This window comes from Lepidochelys kempii, chromosome 5, assembly GCF_965140285.1.
Source record: "Lepidochelys kempii isolate rLepKem1 chromosome 5, rLepKem1.hap1, whole genome shotgun sequence".
NCBI lineage: Eukaryota > Metazoa > Chordata > Testudines > Cheloniidae > Lepidochelys > Lepidochelys kempii.
The window spans coordinates 23409361-23431767 of NC_136384.1; the positions used below are offsets into that span (position 1 = coordinate 23409361).

Here is a 22407-nt window from a genome sequence, read left to right on the forward strand (position 1 = left end):
CAACACACCTGAACCATAGGGTATATACCTTACATGTGTCTATAGACACCCAAGCAGTGCCTCCCATGTCATCTATACTGACATTTTAGTATTTAGCAGTGTAGTGTCCTGCTGCCTCCTTGCTGCCAGAACCTTTGCCTGCTGCAGGAGGACTAGCAGGGAAAGGCTCCAGCAGCTCCCCAGAGCCTTTCTGTGCTGCCTCCCCCTTGCCAGAGCCTTTCACTACTGTGTGTAGCTACACACTGCAGTGAGTATGGAAACAGCCTGTCTAAACCAGTCTTTCATGGGGGTGTGTAGGCAAGGTTGTAGACATTGTAATTGGTGTATTTTGTTACAGAGCCAGAGTTAAGGGTGCTTGAATTCATGGCAAAATGTAGAAATGTTGTTTAATGGGGTGTGCATGCACAAACTGTGTTAAAGTTGGTGAATTGTTTATGTAACCATAGCTTGTCATTTCCATAGTTTAATGTTTGGGGGGGGGGGTTGTTTTGGGGTGTTCAATGGAATATATTCTCATTAAATGAAATTTTCATTTTTTGTTCTGAATTACACTAATTCTATTCAGAGATATGCAGTCCAATTATTTCATTGTTTGTTACATTCCTAATCCAGAAGTGTCCACATCACTGTAAACCGTAACTGGCACCTTGGATATCAGTGTTGGAAAAAAACCACAGACTGAATACTAAATCTTGAAATTGAACCACTCAGTTTTAAGAATAGTTCTTCCAGGGGTATGGAACATTCAAAGAAAAGTTAGCACTGCAGTGTGACAAGTCTTCTACTGACAGAGCAGTCGTAAGTGCTAACAGCTTTCATAAATACCATTATTAAATAAAAATACAAAGGAGAGTTTGCCCTGTGCAGTAACTAGAGTTCTTCGAGATGTGTCCCCCGCATAGGTGTTCCACTTCAGGTGCTTATGTGCCCCTGTGCCTTTGATGGGAGACTTTTGATAGCAGTGCTCATTCAACCAGGCATACACCCTTACATCCTCATGTCCTACACTAAGGATACTGCACAGATGTACTCCAGTTACTCCCAGGGCAAGTAACTTTTCCTTCTTGAAGTAGCTACCCTCCCCCCACTGAGCCCCAACTCCCTTCACCTGGACCCAAGCTGCAGAGCCCTATTACTGTTGCACCTAGAACCCCTCTACACGCCCCTTTGCAGCGAGATCCCCCCTGCATCTGACTCCCTCAGAGCTGCCCACACCGACTGCCCCACACAGAACACTCTCAACCCACAGGTGGATCCTGTTTTGCTGAGCCTGTCTGCCCACACCTGGTACAGAGGGGCAGGTCTCTGGAGTGTTTCTGAGGCAGGCCCGTTCCTGCACTGTATCTAGGGGTGCAGTCTCACCACTGAGTCTGTGTCTTGGGGGGTAGCTGCACAGTGATCTCCCACCTCTATGTAGCCCCTGGCTTGTGCTCCCCAGTGCAAAGCTGGAACCTCCACAATTATTTGACAAATAAAATTTGAAGAATTTTCAACTATTGTGTACAGAATTTTTAAATTTTTTGGCGCAGAATGCCCTCAGGAGTATGAAAAGGAAGTCTCTAGTCCTAGAAACTTCAGACTGGGGTGAAATTTCTGACTGGCATACTGAGACAGACAGGAGCAGATCAGAAGCAGCCACAGTGGCAAAGAGGCAAATTGGATGAGGTAAGGTTACAAAACCTCTCTTGGCCAAGTTAGAGCAATCAAAATGACTCTAGCTCAGTTTTGCTTGATCTTGTTGAGAACCTTTAGAAGCAATGAGTAAGTACAGAAAAGGCCCTGCCCATAAAATTAGAAGCATCTCCTCCTCATGACCTCCTATGGAACAGAATTTGCTGCACTTCATAGTGTAATTTGCTCCAGCACCAAGACTGACCTCTAAGAATCCCCAAGCTAAGAATAGTTTGATGACAACCTGGAAGTCCAGCTCCTATTCACGATTTATGGAGAAGTGTCTGCTGAGGTAGTTTGTCATAGTGGTAAGAAGCTGAGATGACTATCTGGTTGTCTAAGCACCAACACCAGAGTTTTATTGATTCAGGGCAGAGAGATGAGTAATGTGCATCTCCCTGACAATTGATATAATACATGCAGGCCATGTTGTCTGTCATTATCTTCATTGACTTGGCTCTGATTAGAGGGAAAAAGTGAAGACAAGAATTTCTGAACGCTCTTAACGCTAGGTTGATGTGAAGGAGCTATTCTTGCAGTGACCATTTGCCTGAATTGTGTGAGGTCCCAGATGTGCCCTCCATTCTAAGAGTGATGTGTCTGATGTTGTCAAAACAGTTTGTGGATGTTGGATAAATGGGATTTCTGGACAGGTGAGTGACTGCAGAACCTACTGGGGAACAGTTACAGATTTGTTCAGACTGTGTTTGTTTGGTCTGTAGACCATATGAAGCCATCCCTGGAGATATCGAAAATGTAATCTAGTGTGCTGAATTACAAAAATTCAAGCTGCCATGTGCCCCAGCCGTTGAAGACTCTCTCTTACTCGTGTTTGGGAACTGAACTGAACTCTTGAGATGAGATTCTCTAGGGTGAGAAATCTGTTAGAAGGCAGATAAGCCCCATTTGCCACTACATCCACAAAAATGTCTATAAAATGTAGATGTTGAAGTGGTGTCAAAAACAGACATTCTTGAGATTGAGATGGAGGCCTACCTAGACTGTGGAATAGAGACGGTTTCACCTGAACTGTCGATAATACTTCCTGATAAGATCTGCCCCAATCAACCAGTCATCTAGATAAGGGAAAATTATGCCTAGATAACAAAGATGCTCAGCGATGACCACCATAATCTTGGAAAATACCCTTGGGGCCAAGGATAAGCTGAAAGTGAGTATCTGCTGCTACTGATAGTGGTTCATGAATGAATATGAATTGAAAAAACCTTTTATGAGAAGGGTGAACTGCCACATGAAAATATCAGTCTTGTAGGTCAAGAGTTGCAAAGCAATCTCCGGAGTCTAGAGAGGGAATTATGGCTGCAAGGGTCACCATCTTGAACTTTTGTTATTTCATGTATTTGTTCGGATGTCTGAGAACTAGTGTTAGCCTCCATTCTTTTTGGGAACCAGAAAGTACTTGGAGTAAAATCCCTTTATCCTGCGCTGCACAGGAACTGGTTCTATGGCCCCGAAATGCAGAATATAGGAAAATCTCATGTCAGCAATTGATCATGACATAGGTCCCTGAAAAGGAATGGGATGGAACTGAAATGGATAGTGTAAAAAACGGTTACTAACCTTTTGTAACTGTTGTTCTCAGAGATGTGTTGCTCATGTCCATTCCACATTAAGTGTGCATATGTTGTGTGCACCGTTGCCAGAGATTTATCCCTCACTGGTATCAGTTGGGCCAGCTCTAGCACCTCTGGTGCTATGTGCTTGTATAAGGGGCACTGCCGGCTCTACACACTCAGTTCCTTCTTGCCGTCTTAACTCCCAACAGAGGGATAGGAGGTGGCTCGTGGAATGAGCATGAGCAACACATCTCGAAGAACAAGTTACAGAAATGTTAGTAACCTTTTTTTCTTCAAGTGCTTGCTCATGGCCATTCCACGTTAGGCGACTCACAAACAGTACACCCAAGGAGATGGGTTCGGAGTTCATGGACATATGGTCTGCAACACAGCTCTTCCAAACCTGACATCATCAAGTCTGTTAGGTGACGACATAGCGAGAGAAGTACGTACCTACGACCAAGTTACAGCCCTGCAGACTGGATTGGGACCTGGGCCAGATACGTTGCTGAAGAGGCCTGGGCTCTTCTGGAATGAGTAGTCAAGATGGCTGGAGGTGGAACGTTCACCTGTTTGTAGGATGCCCAAATGCAAGGGGTTATCCAGGATGAGATTCCCTGGGCTGAAACGGGGAGGCCTTTCATCTCACTGCTATTGCCATAAAGAGTTGCATAGATCTACGGAACGGTTTAGTTCTCTCGATGTAGAATGTGAGGGCACACTTAACATCCAATGAGTAAAGCCTCTGACCCTTTAAGAAAGCAGATTCTCAGGTCATGAGAAAACTGACCTATCACCCACAGGTGGGTGGAAGGTTGAAACTGCTGCTAGGTGCACCCTCAGAGATGCAGTGGCCAAGCATTGCTGTTTTAGGTGGAGCAGGTAATCCAGAACAGATTGAAGGGAAGACCGGAGTTGGAGAGAGTCCTTGCGGGGATGACCATATCGAGCAATGCTTTCACTTCGCAAGGTAGGTAGCCCTTGTAGATGGCTTCCTACTTCCCAGAAAAGTCTGGTGGATTTGTTCCCTAATAGGTTTACTCCGCTGGGTTCAGCCAGGGAGTTTCCATGCAGTCAGGTAAAAGGTCCTGAGATTCGGGTGGAGTAAATTACTGTGGTCTTGTGAGATCAGGAGCAGGCAGAGTGGGAATAGGAGCAGGAGTGATACTGATAAGTCTAACAGGGTGCCAAACCAGAGCGGGTGCAGCCACACTGAGGCTATAAGAATAACTCTTGCATTGTCCTGCTTGATTTTCAGAAGGGCCTTGTAAACCAAAGGTATTGGAGGAAGTGCACAGAATAGGAGCTTTGTCCATAAAAAGCAGGCAAGTGAAAGGGAGCCTAGGCTGTTCCTGTGCAGTGAGCAAAACTGATAGCATTTCCTGTTATGCTTGGTGGCAAAGAGAGACCCTCCCCCACCATCTTTGGAAAATGAAACTGGTGACCTCTGGGTGAAGGGACCACTCGTGGTGAGAGGAGAAAGATCTGCTGAGGTGATCTGCCAGAGTGTTCCAGGTTCCTGGAAGATGGGAAGCCTTGTGGTGGATGGAGTTCTTCATTTGAGCAGGGGGTTGGACTAGATGACCTCCTGAGGTCCCTTCCAACCCTGATATCCTGACACAGGATGGAGAAGTGTGCTCCTCCCTGATTGTTGATTAACACATGGCAGTGGTGTTGTCCATCAGTACTCATACTACTTTGCCTGTGATCTTGGGGAGAAACACTTGGCAAGCTAAGTGGACCACTCCTGAGCTCCCTGATGTTTATGTGGAGGGAGAGCTCTTCCTGGGACTGCAGGCCCTGTGTTCTGAAGCAATCGAGGTTGGCTCCCCAGCCTAGGTCTGAAGCATCCGACACCAGGAACACTCACGGCTTGTGGGGAACAAAGGGAATCTTCTGCGGCTTCGAAAGATGGAAATGTGAAAATAAGCATCCTTCAAGTCAGAAGTGGCGTACCAATCCCGTAGATCCAGGGAGGGAATAATGGAGATCAGGGAAACTGTGAAATCTATTTCTTGAGGTAACTGTTGAGACAGTGCAGGTCCAGGATGGGGCAAAGACCCCCCCGTTGGCTTTTGACATTAGGAAATACAGGGAATAAAACCCCTACTCTCTCAAGCTTTGAGGCACCTCTTCCACAGGCTCCCCCACACCATAGGAGAGTTTGAACCTCCTGCCTTAGGAGTTGCTTGTGAGAACAGCCTCTGAAGAGGGATGTGGATAGGGGGTGTGTGGGAGGGGGATGGATGAAAACTGAAGGATATAGTCATCCACCAGTGTATTTAGTACCTAGCAGAAACCATGCCGAGCTGAAGTGGGAAAGTTGGTCCAAAACCAATGGGGGTATGTGTATCAGGATCCGAAGTGGGAACTGGTATGGTGCCCTTGGGCGCACCTTCAAAAGGCCTGCTTGGGTCCTCTGGAGTACCTATACAACCCCAGCAGGAAGACAGTCTAAAATATCTCTCCGCAGAAGGGATTGCTGGTTTGAGATATGCAGCTGTAGACCACCTGTCAAATAAATTTTTCTCCCAAACAGATCCAGTTTCTTTGCATTGTTTTGTTTGGGGGTAGCACTTGGTTGACCCTGTCTATCCCTCTCATTGGCTGCAACAACAACTAGGGACCCAAGAGGGTGCAAGTACAGGTACTCATACCCTTTGGCTGGTACACAGTATTTCTTTTCAGCCCTCTTCCAAGTGGGAGTACTGTGTACTTCTGCCGTTTGGCACCAAGAGTATGGGGATTGGTGCCAGAGATGACCTTGTAAAAGAAAGTAGGGTTGGCTTGCCCCTGGAGGATACAGAGGGACCCAGTGCCGGGAAGGAACTTGGAGCACCATGCTCTCTCCTGCTCATGCTCACTGGAGCCGGCAGTTGTCCAATCAGAGTCGGTGGTACTGGGAGTGGTAAGTCCCTGGCCACAACAAAGACCTCCAGGATAGAAGGTACCATGATTCTGTTGGTGCAGCGATTACTTCCTGGCATCGACAGAGGGTCCCACACAGGACTCAACATCTCTCTTGATTAACTCTATGGTGCTGCCAAGGGACTGGGGGTAGAGTGGCCCAACGTGGGTCACACTCCACTGCTTTCCCCTTGCTTGCCTTTCTTTGGCACTGGAGAGAGCAACATGCTGCTTTTTACGTTTCTTCTGGCACCAGAGATAGAGAATGGTACCGGGAAACGCACAGTGCCGGGATGGGCGCTTTGCACTGATGCGGAAGTTTTTGGTGCTGAATCCAGGTGGCTTGGCTCCGATGTCGGTCTAAGAGCGGCTTCCATTAGGATAGCCCTCTGTCTAGCCTGTGTCTTTCTTCATACCAGGCTTAAAGTTCCAACAAATCTGACAAGCGCCATCTGACGTGACACTCTCCCAGACACTTCAGAAAACTGGGCTGTTGGTTTCTCCACAGGCACAGGCTTGCCCACAGGAGGCACAAGGTTTGAAGCCCAGGGGATACGTGACCCCTCTACAATGAAGTAGGGGGACTATCTACACTAATACTATTTACAATATTTACACAACTATACTAAGACTAAAACTAACAGAGAAGAAAACCACTGAAAAATGCCTGGCCAAAGCACAAGATGATGTTCCAGCAACTGTCACGGGTGGCAAAGAAGGAACTGAGAGGGTGAGGAGCCGGCTGTGCCCCTTATACCAGTGCATAAGCATGCAGCACCAGAGGGTGCTAGAGCTGACCCGACACACCACTGAGGGGAAAATCTCCAGCAGCGGTGCGCACACACCTAATGTGGAATGGACATGAGCAAGCACAAAGAACAACCAGATGTTATAGCTTCCAACACCCATTTGTCCAATATTATGCTCTCCAATGCAGCTTGAAATTGGGAGAGAGTATCCAAAAGAGGAATGGGAGGTAGGACAGTGTAGCAGTAAGTCCCTGTCGATTGGATAGGTGAGACTCTGATCAAACCATCAACACTGGTGCTTGGAAGACACTGATGACTGAGAAAAAGTAGCTGTGACAGAAGCTGGCAGCTTCTTTATTGGTTGGTGGCTCAGGTGGCCTACAGAAGTTAAAAAAATGAGCTGGACAGAACCTTTGTGCAGTCAGATCTGCTAAACCTTCTTGTGTTCAGAGGTGTATAGATTCCAAGGTATTTGTGCATGGTCCTCAAGTCTTTAGAGAGTGTGAAGTGAGTCATCAGTAGACTGAGCAAACAGTTTGTTCCCATCAAAAGGAAGGTTGTCAACAGTACTTTGTACCTCCCTAGGGAAATCAGAAAACTGCAGCCAAGATGCTTGTTGCATCACAATTACAGTGGATATGGATTGTGCTGCAGTACTGACAGCATCTAAGGAGACCTGTAATCTTTTTGCCAAAAGCTGACCTTCCTGTAGGATAGCCTTGAATTGCTCCCATGCTTCTCTGAAGGTGCTCATTACAAGAATTAAAATTTCTTGTAGTTTAAATAATCATTTTGACATAAGCACCTGGTGATTCATCATTCAAAAAACTGTAGTGTGGCTGAGGAGTAGAACTTATGATCAAAGAGATCAAGTTTCTTTTGGTCTTTGGAGTAAGGGTTAGACTTAAAATTGTGTTGTCTACCACATTTATTGACAGCCTCTACTACCAAAGAGTTCAGTATAGCATAAGAAAATAAGAACCCCTGGCTGGGACATAGTACTTTTTATCTGCATGCTTGCAAGTTGCTGGAGCCGGTCAGATGGTTTATAGCAGGCTCCAGCAAAGCTTCATTGACAGGGATGGCTATCTGCACAGAAGCTGAGGCATGTAAAATGTCCAGGAGTTTGTGGTGGGAATCCTGGACTTCCTGTAATGGAATTTGAAGCATAGAGGTAGTATATTTCATCAGCTCTTGAAACGTCATGAAGTTGATCTGCCATGGAAGTAGGTTTAAGGCATGACAGCTTCATCAGGTGGTGGTGAAATATTAGTGTCACCTCTGTCAGCCCTTGCCTCCTGCACCTCAAAAGTCTCCTCCTCTGATTGGAAAGATGGAAGAGGAAGTTGAGAAGAATGCCCCTATCTATGCTCCAAGTGGGTAGATGCTGACCTGAATTGTTGCTGGTAAATGGGCCAAGGATCCCAGCAAGGCCACTAGGGCATTGTAGGAGCAGCCTCTACTGATCATACCAAGGGGGTGGATGCTGAGGTCTGGTATCCTCCATAGTATCAGTACATGTGGGTTAATTATGCCGCCTAGAATATACAGTAGAACCCTATACTAAAATCTGTGAGTCAGAGGAGCTCTCCTCAACATATCCCAGGGGAGGCGATAACTATTTGCCCTCTATGGTTGAAGCCTATAAGATTGCCTCAGTGACAAATGTGGAGCTGGTGACCTAGCAGATTGCAGTACCACAAGGTGACGGTACCAGTAACAGATTTTGGCTCAGTGGAGACCAGGTGGTCTTTAGAATATCTAAACTCCTGCAATACCGATGGTATATTGGTGGGAATTTGATGATTTCCTTTGGAGGCCAGTTTCGGTATTGATTGTACAGAGAACCCTGATATGAGAAAGATCAGGGTCAAATTCCATTGGTACCGATGCAGTACATGATGATAGTACAGGTACCGAAAGGATAATGGAGTCTGATGACACAGACCTCTTAGAGATAGAATCTCTATTAGCCTAGGTTCAGTTAAAGAGGTCCTCAGTACTGAATCCCATTGCAAGGTATATTAGAATATGCTTTAGAAACCTTCACTGTAGCAGAGCCATTCAAAGCCTCACAAGAACTCTCTTTGGGACCTGAGGTCTCTAGGACTTTCTTGCAGATGGTGATCAACATTTCATAGAAGAACAGGTGCTCCTACTCTTTTTATTGGTGGTCAAAGGCTTCGATAATACAGCTCCCTAGGTACTATCACAGAAGGTCTCTCTCCTGATGCTTTCAGTGACAGATGCCCAGAGGTTGAGGATAACACTTTCACACTTGAATCTCCAGAGATGCTCAGTGAGCGTGGTCTTGAGAGACATGAAGCACTAGTGGTACTGGAAGCTCTGTGTACAGGGAGGTCCTTGGTACATGGGTCAGAAGCTGATCTTAATGCTTACTCCACCACTGAAAGTCTAAATTTGATCTTTCTGTTCTTTTAAGATCTGGCCTTGAAAGATGAGCAAACCTTGCACTTACTGGGGATGTGGGTATCTCCCAAACAAAGGAGCACAAAGGATGCCCAACACTTACTGAGATAGCCTCCTAGCCAGAAAAATACCTCTTAAAACCCAGGGATGCTGAAATAGATCAGAATAATCAAAGGTGGAAGGGTGCATGCACCCTTGAAGTGAAGCACCTATAGGGACACTACTCAAAGAAGGTAAATATTGCTAAGTAGTTATGCACTATATTATCGATATTATTCAGTTTAACAATGATTACTACACTGGATAGTCAAATGCTGTGTTTATATATTTGCGTTTTCAAACCAGTTTTAGGTGTTTTTTGTAAATGCATGCATATAAAAAAGATTTAGTAGATTAAACAGTTTAATGAAAAAGTAGTCTGCAAGCTTGTTTAAAAATAAAAAATTCAAATTGTCTGATTTTTCTCTCTTAATTCTGCACAAGTCAGTAATTTTTGTCAAGTTAAAATAATTGATAGATAATGGACAGGAAAAAACTGCAAATCCACTCTTTACTACAAAGATCAAAAATCATGGTCACAGTTTCATGTTTAATGGGGAATCACTTCAAGTATACAATATTTCAAACATCGAGAAACTGGTTAAGAGGTATAAGTCAGTGAAACAAAAATGCAGGAAATCCCAAACTTATCTTTGACCGTTTCATCTTAAAGAACAGGGTCACATGACTGAACTGACAGCATCTCTCATTTTGGGTAGGAAACTTTGGTAGGGAGTTAAAATAGCCAGATGAACAGCAACTGAAATATAAGACATGAAGCAACTTCCAAAATAAACGGCAATAACTGATTGGACACGATGGCAGAAAAACTTCTTCCTTTTTAAAGGCAAAGGATCTTGGGCAACTGCATACTGCTGAACTGAGTGCCAAGGTAGCACAAAGGAAATTAGTGCAATCCCCTTTTGTTAAAAATAATTTTTGAGCACATGCTAATTACTCTATTTCCCATATGAAATTATTTTTAAGGAATCTTTTTCTGTACTGGGAAAGCTTTCCATTATTTTGTTTGCTGACCACTAATATCTTTGTATTAATTTTTTTTAAGTTGCAGTGTTTGATGCTCACAGAATACTGCATATTTAAACTTACACAAGATCCCTCTCCTATATTAATATTGTATTTAGATTCCACAGGCCCATTGTGTTAAAATGTTTTTGGAATTTCTCTAGTATATTCTGAAGGACAAGCAAAATAATTAATCTCTTAAAAGGTCAAATACAAGTTTGACTTGATGAATTGGAACAAAAGACTTAAGTAATTTTAAATCAAGAAACCCAGTGTTCTTTGCAATATCCGACATTTTCCTACAGTCATTTGTAAAATAGTTATAGGAATGTTATCATAGTCAATATTAAACCCATGTATTTTTTCAGGTCATCAGCTAAGCATAGTGCACACCAAACAGAAAGAGTGACACTTCAGTTTCCAGTGTATAATGAAGGTTAAAGTCATTTAATAAACTTTAGTTTTTATTTGCGTATTCCACTGTTGCGTATCCCACTGTAGTGCTGTGACAACAAATCACACCTGTGTACTGGAGCATACATCAACAGTATGATGTAATATTACTTACACCATTGCTATAATATTTAGCTTTTTGAAGAAGACATAAGCATACACTATGGCCACACCAAATAATTTTCTGGGTTTTTTCTTTGGATAACCTTCACTTTGTCAGCAATACTTTATCCACTTTAGTTTTAGTTTTCAAGTTACTGAAAAAATCACAGAAAAATAGCTATGCAGGAATAGCTACTAGGAGTTACCTCACAGGCACTGATATGGCAAACATCTATTTTAAGGGCTAATGAAATGGCATTGGTATCACACTGACAAAGCTGTTTGAAAACAACTGCCAACTTTGTCCAAATTGGAAAATGCCCTCTTTTACTAGCATCTTAAGAAAAAAAAAAATCAGAAAGTTATTTTTTTGGCCTTGCTATGTCACAAAGTCAATCATACAAAGACCTATGCATTAAACCTAAAATGATAGTTTTAAAAGCCCTTCTATTAAAAACAAAAATGTCATGCATTTTTGATCAATTATGCAGCTGCTTTAAAACTGTTGCAAGACCATACTGTATATATTAGCTTTTATACTGCTAATGCACAACTAACAGCAAACTTGATTAGATTAACACAAATCTGTTTTAATTACACCGTTATATCACACTAAAGAGACAAAATGCCACAAGATTGGCAGAAACATTTAATTCTGAGCACTCAAATGGCAGGATAATTATGTGTTGTAACCCTTCACATTTAGAAAAAAACCCAAAATCCTGCAGTCTCACTTTACAAAAAAAAGTTCTGCTGTAAAATATTAAGTGGGAGGGAAACTATATACCATCTATAACACAGAGTAACTTATACAGCTAGTGTCAAAGGCAAACAAAACTTCTAAATAAAATATCAAAATATTCATAGCTACTGAAGCACAAATGCTGCATTAAATACAGTCAGGATCTAAGACAATGCACTAATGACTAGTTAATAAAAAGGACAAAAAAATAGGGAAGTTACTTCAGTTAGCAACCTACGTCTAAATAAAAAAAATGGGGGAAAAAATTAAGCTAATATTTTTTTTAAATCAGAGCACAATTTCCATTTGTGGTATCTTTACATCCATAATTTGTCTGATACTGCACATCCATTAAAGGTTTAGAACTTTACAGCAGGGTTAAGTCCTCTTTCTGCAAAATTTTGGATGTTTTAAAACAGACATTATTATGAATAAAAAAGAGTCAGGCAACAAATGGACTCCTATTATCACCTTCTGTCTTAATTAACACTGATGACAGACATTTTTAAAAGTTATCATAATCTTTTTTGTCTTTTTTCCCCTCTGCTTCAAACCCATCGACCCCATCACTGTCTCTTCTCCTTTTACGATTGTTATGAATGTTGAAACGTTGGTTCATCTGTGGCAATGGATCCATTCCTAGAACTTTGTGTATTTGACGGAATGCAAGGAGTCTCAGTGCAAACTGGTAACAGAGGGGGGAGGGGGAAAACAAAACAAAAACCTTTTATCAAACAAATGTTAAACCTAAATAGGACAGTGGAGGCAGTTAACATTTCTTCATAAACCACATGAAAAAAAAAAGCTTATGCAAATTTATCTACAGTAATCCTTTTCAATCCAATGTAGTTTTAAGTTTAAAAAGGTACAGTCATTTAGACTGATAAGATAGACAACCATGAACATACTTGCAAGTACAAAAGGATGGAACTGCAGTAACCCTTTTCCTAATCTGGGCAGCAGCAACAGCTAATCTTAAATCCACATCTTAGTTTATGACAAAGTACCCTTTGTGCCATAAAGCTGACTTAAAGCTGCACCAAAGGTACAGTTGGAATACGTCCCCCACAAAGGAATCCCTGTCGGGCATAAAGCCACCATAAAGACTATCCTAATTTAGGAGCTAGTTTGATCCCCAGCGTAAGTGCCCTCAAGATCAGGGAACAGTAAGGCATGTTTACTGCCTGTTTCTAATAAGTGCACTGAGCAGTATGTGAGAACACCTGAGTACTCAGCCCTTAAAGTGAGCATGTATCTGTGCATTTACTCAAACTTGTGTTACATGACTCAATTTCCCCCCACAAGTTTTACTACTGAAGGGGAAAGATCTTCAATATTTCAGCATACCGCCACCAAACTTGGCTATTTTATTATAATTTTCATTACCTGTGCACTTGAAGTAATATCCTCTCGTTGCTGGTCTGTCATTAAAGCAAGTGTATCATAAGGATCTTTTTCACAAGGATCCAAAAGGCCAGGACCACCTATAACAATACGGCTAGTTACCAATACTAGAGTCCACATATACTGATTATATATAGTAACTATAATATACATTTTAGCTGAGCTTATAAATACCCTTGACAAAATCTAAAATTTGTATCAAAAAAGTGCAACCTGCCTTTAAGGATTATTCCTGAAGATATACACTCAAAAACTCTCCTCAGCGCATCCCCAGGGCTTTGTGGTCCAGAAGCACTGCTGATCGCTTTCTCTACTAGTAACTCCATAGCCTAAATCAAGAATAGAAAAAGAGACTATTTTACTAGGCTGCTTTAAAAAGAGAAACCATCACTACAATTCAACTCAGATCTTCTGGTATACACAGCTTAATAAGAAATTACACAAATAATATTGTGTCCAGTTGCAAAGTAAGGAAAAGTTAGACTACCAGACTTTTAGACAGCTGAATAGTGATACAACATTAGCCTAAGAGTAACCACCCCTATATTTAGGTAGTCTAGCACTTCCCATTAAAAGATTCTTAGAGCACCTCCAAAAAGGTCATAACACTTCCATTGTTTGCAGTAGGCCTTTGAAATTCAGCAGGGAGAACATCCTACGGTTAGAAAAGTACATTTTCTTTGACCCATGCAATTCTGTTCAGGCTGAGCTGAGGTATAAATGGGGGGGGGGGGGGGGGGATCACAAATTTCCCTTGTCATGTCTGTTGGCAACATGCCAAAACAGTCCCCTGAACATGAACATTCTAATCCAAGTCTGGCCCACATCACTGCCAAAGCAGCACCAGTAATATAGACTGCACTGGGAATCCCAGGAGTGATAACATTCTTCAGGGAGACTGGGTGGGGAACGGTATGGGGGTGAAGAGAGCACAATCTGGGCCTGGCTCCTCCTCCCCTTCCCGTACTGAGATGGGAGGGTGAGAGAAGAGAGAGAACAAGTGTGCGCGCACTGGGCCAGACTTCCTTTGATCAACCCCTTCCATCCTGAGGGAGAATTTCCTAAGCTCAAATAGTTAGTCCTGTGGCTCAAGCTGTGCGAAAACTGAAGGTTCAGCGTTCAAACCCTACACCAGGTGACGTATGATATTGGGGATGATACAGCTACACATAAAATAATTTTCCATTTTTCTTTTAAAAGATTTGGAAATCCCATAACAAACCCCCCCATGCATAAAAAGAAACCCATTAAAAGATTATTATTATTAATGTTACTAAGTTGAGCATTAAAAAATAAGTTTCAGAGTAGCAGTCGTGTTAGTCTGTATCCGGAAAAAGAAAAAGGAGGACTTGTGGCACCTTAGAGACTAACAAATTTATTTGAGCATAAGCTTTTGTGAGATCATCGGATGTCTGATGAAGTGAGCTGTAGCTCACGAAAGCTTATGCTCAAATAAATTTGTTAGTCTCTAAGGTGCCACAAGTCCTCCTTTTTTATTATTAGAAAATAAGGCATTTGGGTTGCCTGTGCAGCCATAATTCTGCCACTTTGTTTACATTCATTCTGATAGTATGTGATCAGGTAATTAAAGACTTTTTTAGAGAATCCCTGCTTCGTTCAGTGCACAAGATGCACAGCAAGCAGGGAATGAATCACAGTCAAGTAATGAATTAGTCTGTAAGATTCCTGCTTCATTTGCTCTAGCAGCTGGATAGTGTGAAGGGGACTGCAAGAAGAGAAAGGATGATCTTGAGGTTGAGGCAGGTGAATTCAATTCTATTCCTGCTTCTATTACAGTCTTTCAATATAATGCTGTACAAATTACTTAAACCAACATTTTGCTACGAATTGTGTATTCCTCATTCCTGCTCTGCTCAACTTGAGATACCCGGGACTTGATATGCAGCTATGCGGAGCACTCACAGCTACACCAGAAGTCAATGGGCGCTGTGACTATTCAGCAGCTATAGAGAAATAAGACAGTGTGGTCTGAAATAATGAGGATAGGGTGGGAATCAGGAGTGTGTGTTCTAATCCTAGGTTTGCCACTGATTCACTATGTGGCCTCAGGCAAATCTTTGTGTCTCAGTTTCCCTATCTGTAAAATGGATGCTTCCCATCTTGCAGTATAGAAAAATTCATTAATGTTTGTGAGGCACTCACATACTCAGGTGATGAGTGCCCTAGAAAAGACTAAGAGGAAATAAATAATTCTGTATTCTTTGGAGGCTTTGGATGGTATCTGGTAAATAAGGGAGGGAGGGCCACTAACTGAATGGGGAGTACAAAAATATCAAACAGCTGCCTCATTCTCTGAGCACTGTCCATCCTATGAACCAAATCAGGTAGGGATCACGTGGGAAAAAAACAGTGTATAATCACTCAATAAATAATGCATCATAATGCATATGAACAATGGGGTAGAATTTGCAATGCATAAGTAACCTAAATACTGGCATTTCCTAATTTTTGAATGCTTGATTTTTTGCAACCTAAAATGTTGTTTTGATGTAGTATTTTTTTCCTGTATGCAATGCATTATATATAACTTGTTCTGTAGAAAGAGAACTTACACCTAAATTCCTTGGGGTCACTAGGAAGTGTGTATTAATGAAGAGTGTAGTAGTAAACTTCCTCCTCCCTCTGGCTCTCCACTCTGTTTTAAATATAGTTAAAGCCTCACTTTTATTTTCCTAAAAGAGGGAGTTCGAACCATAAATAATGAAACTCTAAATACCTTTTCTTTCTGCAGAAATGTGTAACTTTATATTGAGGATTAAAGAAACTATGAAGCTGATTCTAAGCCTGCTCGGGCTCCTATATCCCACACAGATGCAGCAGGTGCATAGGGCCAACACAAATGGCACACAGAAGTTCCAGTTTAAGGGGTGTGTTTCGGGGGCACAGTCATAGTATCCATCACTATGGTGACACTGCAGCCCAGAGGGCAGCCCAAAGAAAACAGTCTTAAGTCAGAGCAGCCTCCAAGGCTCTCAGCTTCTACTAGGGACTGTATCAGCCCCTCAGCAGCCTGGAATCCTGATGGTTCAAGGAGGGCATCTTTGCCCTCTCCTTTTGAGCTACGCTTTGTGTGCTGGCTTTTTCAAGAGATGCTATGTTTAGTTTGCTCAAATATTACTTTAAAGCCAAATAAGCCTTAATTAAAACATTTAACTCTTATACACTTTTTTCAGTTAAGCAGAAGTGATTTGGTAAATTCTTTCATAGCCCTCCTTCTATCTTAGAACTCACTTCTTGTCCAAACAAACTAGCAATGAAGTGGTTTGGACAATTTCCAACACTCTCCAGGTCAAAGATGGATCATCATATATCAGTACTCTGGTACCATATCTGGCAGCAGCCACAGATTTTAAGGAGAGTGGTAACAGAAGGGGTCTTTAGCAAGTAACTTTTACATAAAGTTTATTCTGCAATGGTTATCCAGATACATTTGACAAATTATTTCAAACAAGTCTCAGGAAAGGCCAAGCAATTCAAAGTAAACAGAGATGAAAAATAATCATTCCTAACTTCTATACAAACTCTTAGAAGAGGAGAAAAAAGTAGTACTGAATTATTTAGTGGTATTTTTGTTCTGTAGGAGAAAATAAATTCTTTGGAAAAGATCTAACTTCAGAAATCACAGGATACTAGAAGTCTGGGTTCTTTTTAAAGATTTAAAAGAAAGTGTCCGCTGAGGGAAAAAACCAAAAAACTGATTCTTGGTATATGACTTTATTTAAAAAAAAAAAAAAAGAGTGGCACCAGCATTTTCTGACACTCTACTTGTAGCAACATGCTGCTGCCTTAAAGGGCATGCAAAAGAGGATTACTCACCCAGCTTGGGAAGTCAGACCAAGTTGGAACTCTCTGACAGAGGTCACGAAGAATACGTATGATAATCACACAGGACTGCAGACCATTAGCTCTAGCCTTGAGAGCAATACAAAATCAAGTTAATTAATCCCAGCACCTACAGAAAACAGGCCACAGGTTGAAAAGCTAAAACACCACTGTTCAATGGAAGCTCAGATATAGAATAGAAACAAGTCACTCTAAAATTGTGTTCATGAGCTGCCATTTACAGCAGTATTTTGTGCCAGGGTTAGTAAACTTAAGGTGGTAGAAGTCAAAGTGCACAGGTTATACAAGATTAATATTTCTTGATCCCCTGTACACTTTGACCTATTTTCATCGGTAACAATACATATATCTTTCTATATTAGAAATAAAAGAATAAAGATCTAAAAAGTATGTATAGAGACTGAAAGGTCAAAGGAATCTGTTTGGTTTCTTTGTTGTGCCTTTGCCAGAGTGCAAAGTCACTAAACCAAACAGTTATTTCTCACCTTTCATTCCCTACACTTAATGCACTTCAAGAAATAGGAAAAAAAGTCTTAAATCTAAACACAAAGCTTTAAACACATATTCCATTATTTAAAGCAAAGTTACTCTGCAGCCTTATGGAATATATTACAAATACAGACAGCATATGATCACCCAAAGCGAGTCAAGCTTTCAACATCGCCTTCTCAATGACCAGAAAAAAAGTTTATGTCAGATCAGCAACAACTGCATAAAGCAGTTCTTCCATACGGAGCTTTCTATGATAACATTTTTCTGTTCATTTAATTTAAAGTATTATTACCATGGGCAACCTTGAGTGTTTTCACAATTAAACATTTATATTGCAACTGAACTAATCTCTCATAAGGCTACAAGAAGAAAGTAAAATGATGTTCCGAACCTGGAACCACTTAGCGTGGCGTAGAGCAGCCAGAGCGTCAAGGCATTTTTGCCTGTCCAAGACGTCCGGTGGGTCTTTCACCATACCCGAGGTTACATCTAAAATGGATTGAATTGGCAAAATGCAGTGAGGAATGGGTGTTTGACCAGGTGAGCAAGACACTTCCTTAAAGTAGCTTCAATGTCACACGTGCCATTTAGAGTTTAAACCCCATCCAACATATCAATAAAATCCCTTTAATTGGGGTTAGAATATAACCCAGAATAAAGATCAAGAGCATAATACAATTTAGCCCTCAATCTAATTTTTCAGCGTACTGCAGATTATGCAGTAGTTTGCAGTTACTCATACAAGCTAACTCTGTAAAAATAGATTTCCCCTAAAATTAAATATTGAAGGAAGGATGGTTGGACACAGTGCACCAGCACAGAGAACACAGACAGAAGGAACACAAAAATCCACTTTAATGGAGTAGAATTCACAACAAACTGAGTTTGCTGAACTTAAATGATCTCATGTTACTCTGGACCTACTCCTAATAAAGAGGGGCAAGTATAACAAATAAGCTCTGGAAGCTCAAAGAATCTGGTGATGATATCATTAAAATTTAAATTATAGTGCAAATTATTTTGCTTTAATGTGACGGAAAGAACGTGAAATACTCTCTACAATTCCAATCAGTTGAATTACTTTCTACTATAATTTCTCTAATTTCTATAGCTTCTGCATCTCCATGGTGTGCGTGTGCACACAGTCCAATTTCATTTAAGAAATATTAACGAACAGCTGAAAAAGGCATATCTTGGTTAAGTCTATGAAGGAGAAAAAAAGAGAGAAGAGAAGAAGTAGAAGCAGAATCAGATTATTTGGAAGATAAAAGAAACAATAGATCTTGTGCATTTAAGTGTTCAAGAAACAGGGTTTTGACCAAGTTACGTTGAACGTGACTACCTAATGAGAGACCAAAAGGTACAATAAGCTTTTCAAATTGGTTGTCTCAACAAAATAGGCAACACCGAGTGATTCCGAAAGGTAGCTTCTAGCTGGCTAATGGTGCACCAATGGTGTAACTCAATGATTAGTTTTATAACGTCTTTAGCTTATTATATATGAAAATGGCCTTCGCGATGAGTAACAAAATATGTGATATAGCAGAGGACGACTAATTAAACAACACTCCATCTGGCTCATTCAGAAGAGTGGCAACATACCAAAAACAGTCTGGTGTTGGAAAACATGACATGAGCAAGTTAGAGCACCAAACAAAAAAAGTGATGACGTTCACTATAACACTCATGAAGCATACTGACTTGAAAAAGATTTAAAGGGAAAACTTCAAGGCAGCTGCCAATGTATAAATGAAGGAAACAAGCCAATAGGCTTTTAGGATGCACCCACAGTTAAAAAGCATACAAATCAAAAAGGATACTTTAAATTTTTAGTAATTATATTGGAGAGTTAATCTAGAATACTGTTTGGATTTGATCTCCTTTTCATTGGAAAATTTATTTTGCTCTGCACCAGGTGAAATAAGAAGCTACAATGATTCCACATTAAGAATTTTTGTTGGGGAAAATTTAGATACAATCTGACAAATATACTCAAAACTGAGCATTTGATAAGGTGGAATGAGGACCCATTCAAACTGATGAAGGGTTCGAAGAGTAAGTGAAGACATTAAAAGTAAAATTATTTCAGTCAAGAATAGTAAACCTACAGAAAAAAGTTGTCAGGTAAGGCAATCTAAGAAAGGAGCATAACATGAGTATTAGAGACAATGAATACATTTAGAGAAAAACCCATTGTAGAAAAACAAGGGGAGCTTGAGAAATTAACACAAACTTATGGGTTATTGGGTCAACTTGCCTGTGTGTGTCAGTCAATTATCTACATTCTTATAACACAAATGTGCAAATAGGTGACAGTGTGCAATCTTTCAGCATAATAATATACTATATAACTTGAAACTGCAATTACTCAGTTTCTAGCATGGAAACACTTTGGAAATAATTCTGTCATGAAATATTTACATTTTAATGCACAGTAGACAATTTATTTTGTGCTGGAACCATGGATCTGAAATATGCCATGTGCCATTAATAATGGAGACTGCATGAATAACCTTGAAACTTAAAGCTATTGTGGAAGTCAGAAGATGCCAAGGCATCTATTGCAACTGAGAATAAATTTTGGCTGAAAATATATTAAGAGAAACTCTTGTAAAATGTCATCTGTGGATTTTTGCACCTGTTTGACGTTTCAAGTGGATTAACCCCTTAAAGACTATAGTAATTAGACTCCTAGCCTACCACCCTGTTAACCTAAAACAAAAGCTATGTTAATTTATAACAACAAGTACAAATTCTTACCCTATGTAACTATATTCTATAAATAACCTAAACATAAGGGGTTAATCTTTGGTTAGAAGACATGCTGTGTCCACACTATTTCCTCATTAAAAGTTAACAGGTATATCAATTTCAGTAAATTCCACTATGTGAAATATGTGTTACCCAGTCAACTATTTCAAAACTAGTGTGAACACTGCTTAATTCTAGAAGAGAGACAAAGACAAAAAGGAAAAACACAAAGTAACAGTAAATGCTAGGACTATGCAACCAAAGCCTATCCTTTGTGCAGTATGGCAGGTGTGACACTGAGCTTTAGAAAACCTTGGTCAAAAATCCTTCCAATGTCTTGGCAGCAACCCCTGACAGGATTCAACTCCCTCTGCTAGAAGGCTTTGGACCGGGACTGATAAGCTAAGGATTAAAAAAAAAAATCACACATACACACACATATATAATATACTTTGTTTGCTGAGAGAGATTCCACAGCAAGGGTTAGAGCATTTTGAACTTATCAGATTCAAAGTCAATTCAGGGAAATGCTGGATAACTGTCAAATGCACAATAATGTATAGCACAATTGCCGTGCGGTTAACAGTTTTATTTGTAAAATAGTTTTACTTTTTATCCTTTTGTCATTTAATGGGATTATTATTACACACTAAATATGATTTTACTTCACATGCAAGTCACAGTCTCATCTTTAATCAAACTTTTTCTTCCGGCAAAGCCTTCGTTATCACCTAAACTAGCTCCCCCAAAGCCAGCAAAAGACTTTAAACCATTTTAAGACACAGAGCATTAGGAGCTGCAGTAAGAGAAAAAACACACACTGTTATTCTGCAGCAAATAAGCAGCAATCTTCGTAATAAGACCTGGTTTATTGCAATTATCTGCAGTTTAATATTCTGCATTTTCTTCTAGTTTCACAAGTGAACTTTTCCGCACATCCATTTTACACTGCTCAGTGTCTTGAAGCGAAATCTGTTTACCTCTTGTTTGATTTTGCTTCTCTAAAGGCAATACCATCAACTCAGCAGGTGACTCAAACTCAGAATGGCAATTCTAGCTCAAGTCTGGGTCAGACAAAAATATAGTTTTGTTTCCTTTGGGGAGGGGGGAGGGCATAAAGTATCAATGAACTGAAAAACACCTGTGATTTATTTTTTTTAACCTTTATTATAGTATAAAATTTTAACGGCCACAAACCAAATTTACTGTAGTTTAGAACTGCAGTGTGGACTAATTGTAGTTTTCCACAGTACATTAAGGAATAAAGATAATGGTTAAAATGAATCTAATTTCAAAGCACCTATAATCAAACCTATAACGGTGACTGCCTTTTTTTTTTTTTTTTATTATTAAACCAATTGTTAACAAGGTGAAATGCTTTGCATGATTCAGACCAGGTGAACCAAGTATCACATTTCCGGCATAATTTCAATTGCCAAAAATGAGACGAGAAATGGCTGGGTATGATGTAATATATTTGAACAAAGCATGTATAGTTGGAGATATACACACAGTTCATTAATTGTGTACAGCACACTACTAAAGATCAAACATAAAAGTCATCCAATCCAGAGAACACATACTCCAGCTTTGTTTTCTGGTGTAGGGAGCAGCTCTGACAACAAAGCTTGATTATAAATTCTCTAATTTCAAAAATATCTAACATAAAAAAAAGCCTCAAATATTTTAAAGGATAGATAAAACTGTTGCGATGAAATAAAAGAATTCTATTATTTTAATTAACTATATATATCTATGTATATAGAGATATATATATATGTATATACACATGCACACATATACATACACACATACACTTTTTTTTCCAACCTGCATCATAAAAAAGTGTTAATACAGACAAATTGCCTGCTTGTAGGTTCATATTCAACAACAGACCCTGGTTTGTTATGATCTCTTTGACTACGAAAACACAGGATGAAAGGAAACAAAGTTAATTTTATCTGACCCATAGAACAATAGAACCAACCTATTGCAGACATTAATCATGCTTGTTGGCTAAAAAGCTTTTGGAGCTTTGAAAATGTTACAGAACAGACCCTAAAGCAACACTGCTGGCACCAGTGAGATTGCACATTCACAAATATAAATCGGTTTTAAGAGTGCCAACCGACTTCTACTTTAACTCAGTGACCAAACCATTTCTTATTACTGTACTACTCTGTGTACGCTATTTGGGTAA

At 40.4% G+C, this 22407-nt stretch overlaps 1 protein-coding gene across 3 annotated transcripts in view; it reads right to left on the reverse strand.

The window, feature by feature from the left end:
- Positions 1-9909: 9909 nt before the first annotated feature.
- Positions 9910-22407, reverse strand: part of ZFR (zinc finger RNA binding protein) — a 56286-nt gene continuing 43788 nt past the window's right edge. For 2 of the 3 annotated variants that reach the window (XM_073343678.1, XM_073343677.1), the window contains exons 16-20: positions 17848-17945; positions 16938-17033; positions 13318-13429; positions 13083-13180; positions 9910-12381 (exon numbers count right to left, since the gene is read on the reverse strand). In XM_073343678.1, the coding sequence (XP_073199779.1) occupies positions 12202-12381; positions 13083-13180; positions 13318-13429; positions 16938-17033; positions 17848-17945 (584 nt within the window). In that variant the 3' untranslated portion in view covers positions 9910-12201. Of the gene's footprint in view, positions 12382-13082; positions 13181-13317; positions 13430-16937; positions 17034-17847; positions 17946-22407 lie in introns of those variants that run through there. The other variant, XM_073343679.1, reaches the window with a different exon arrangement.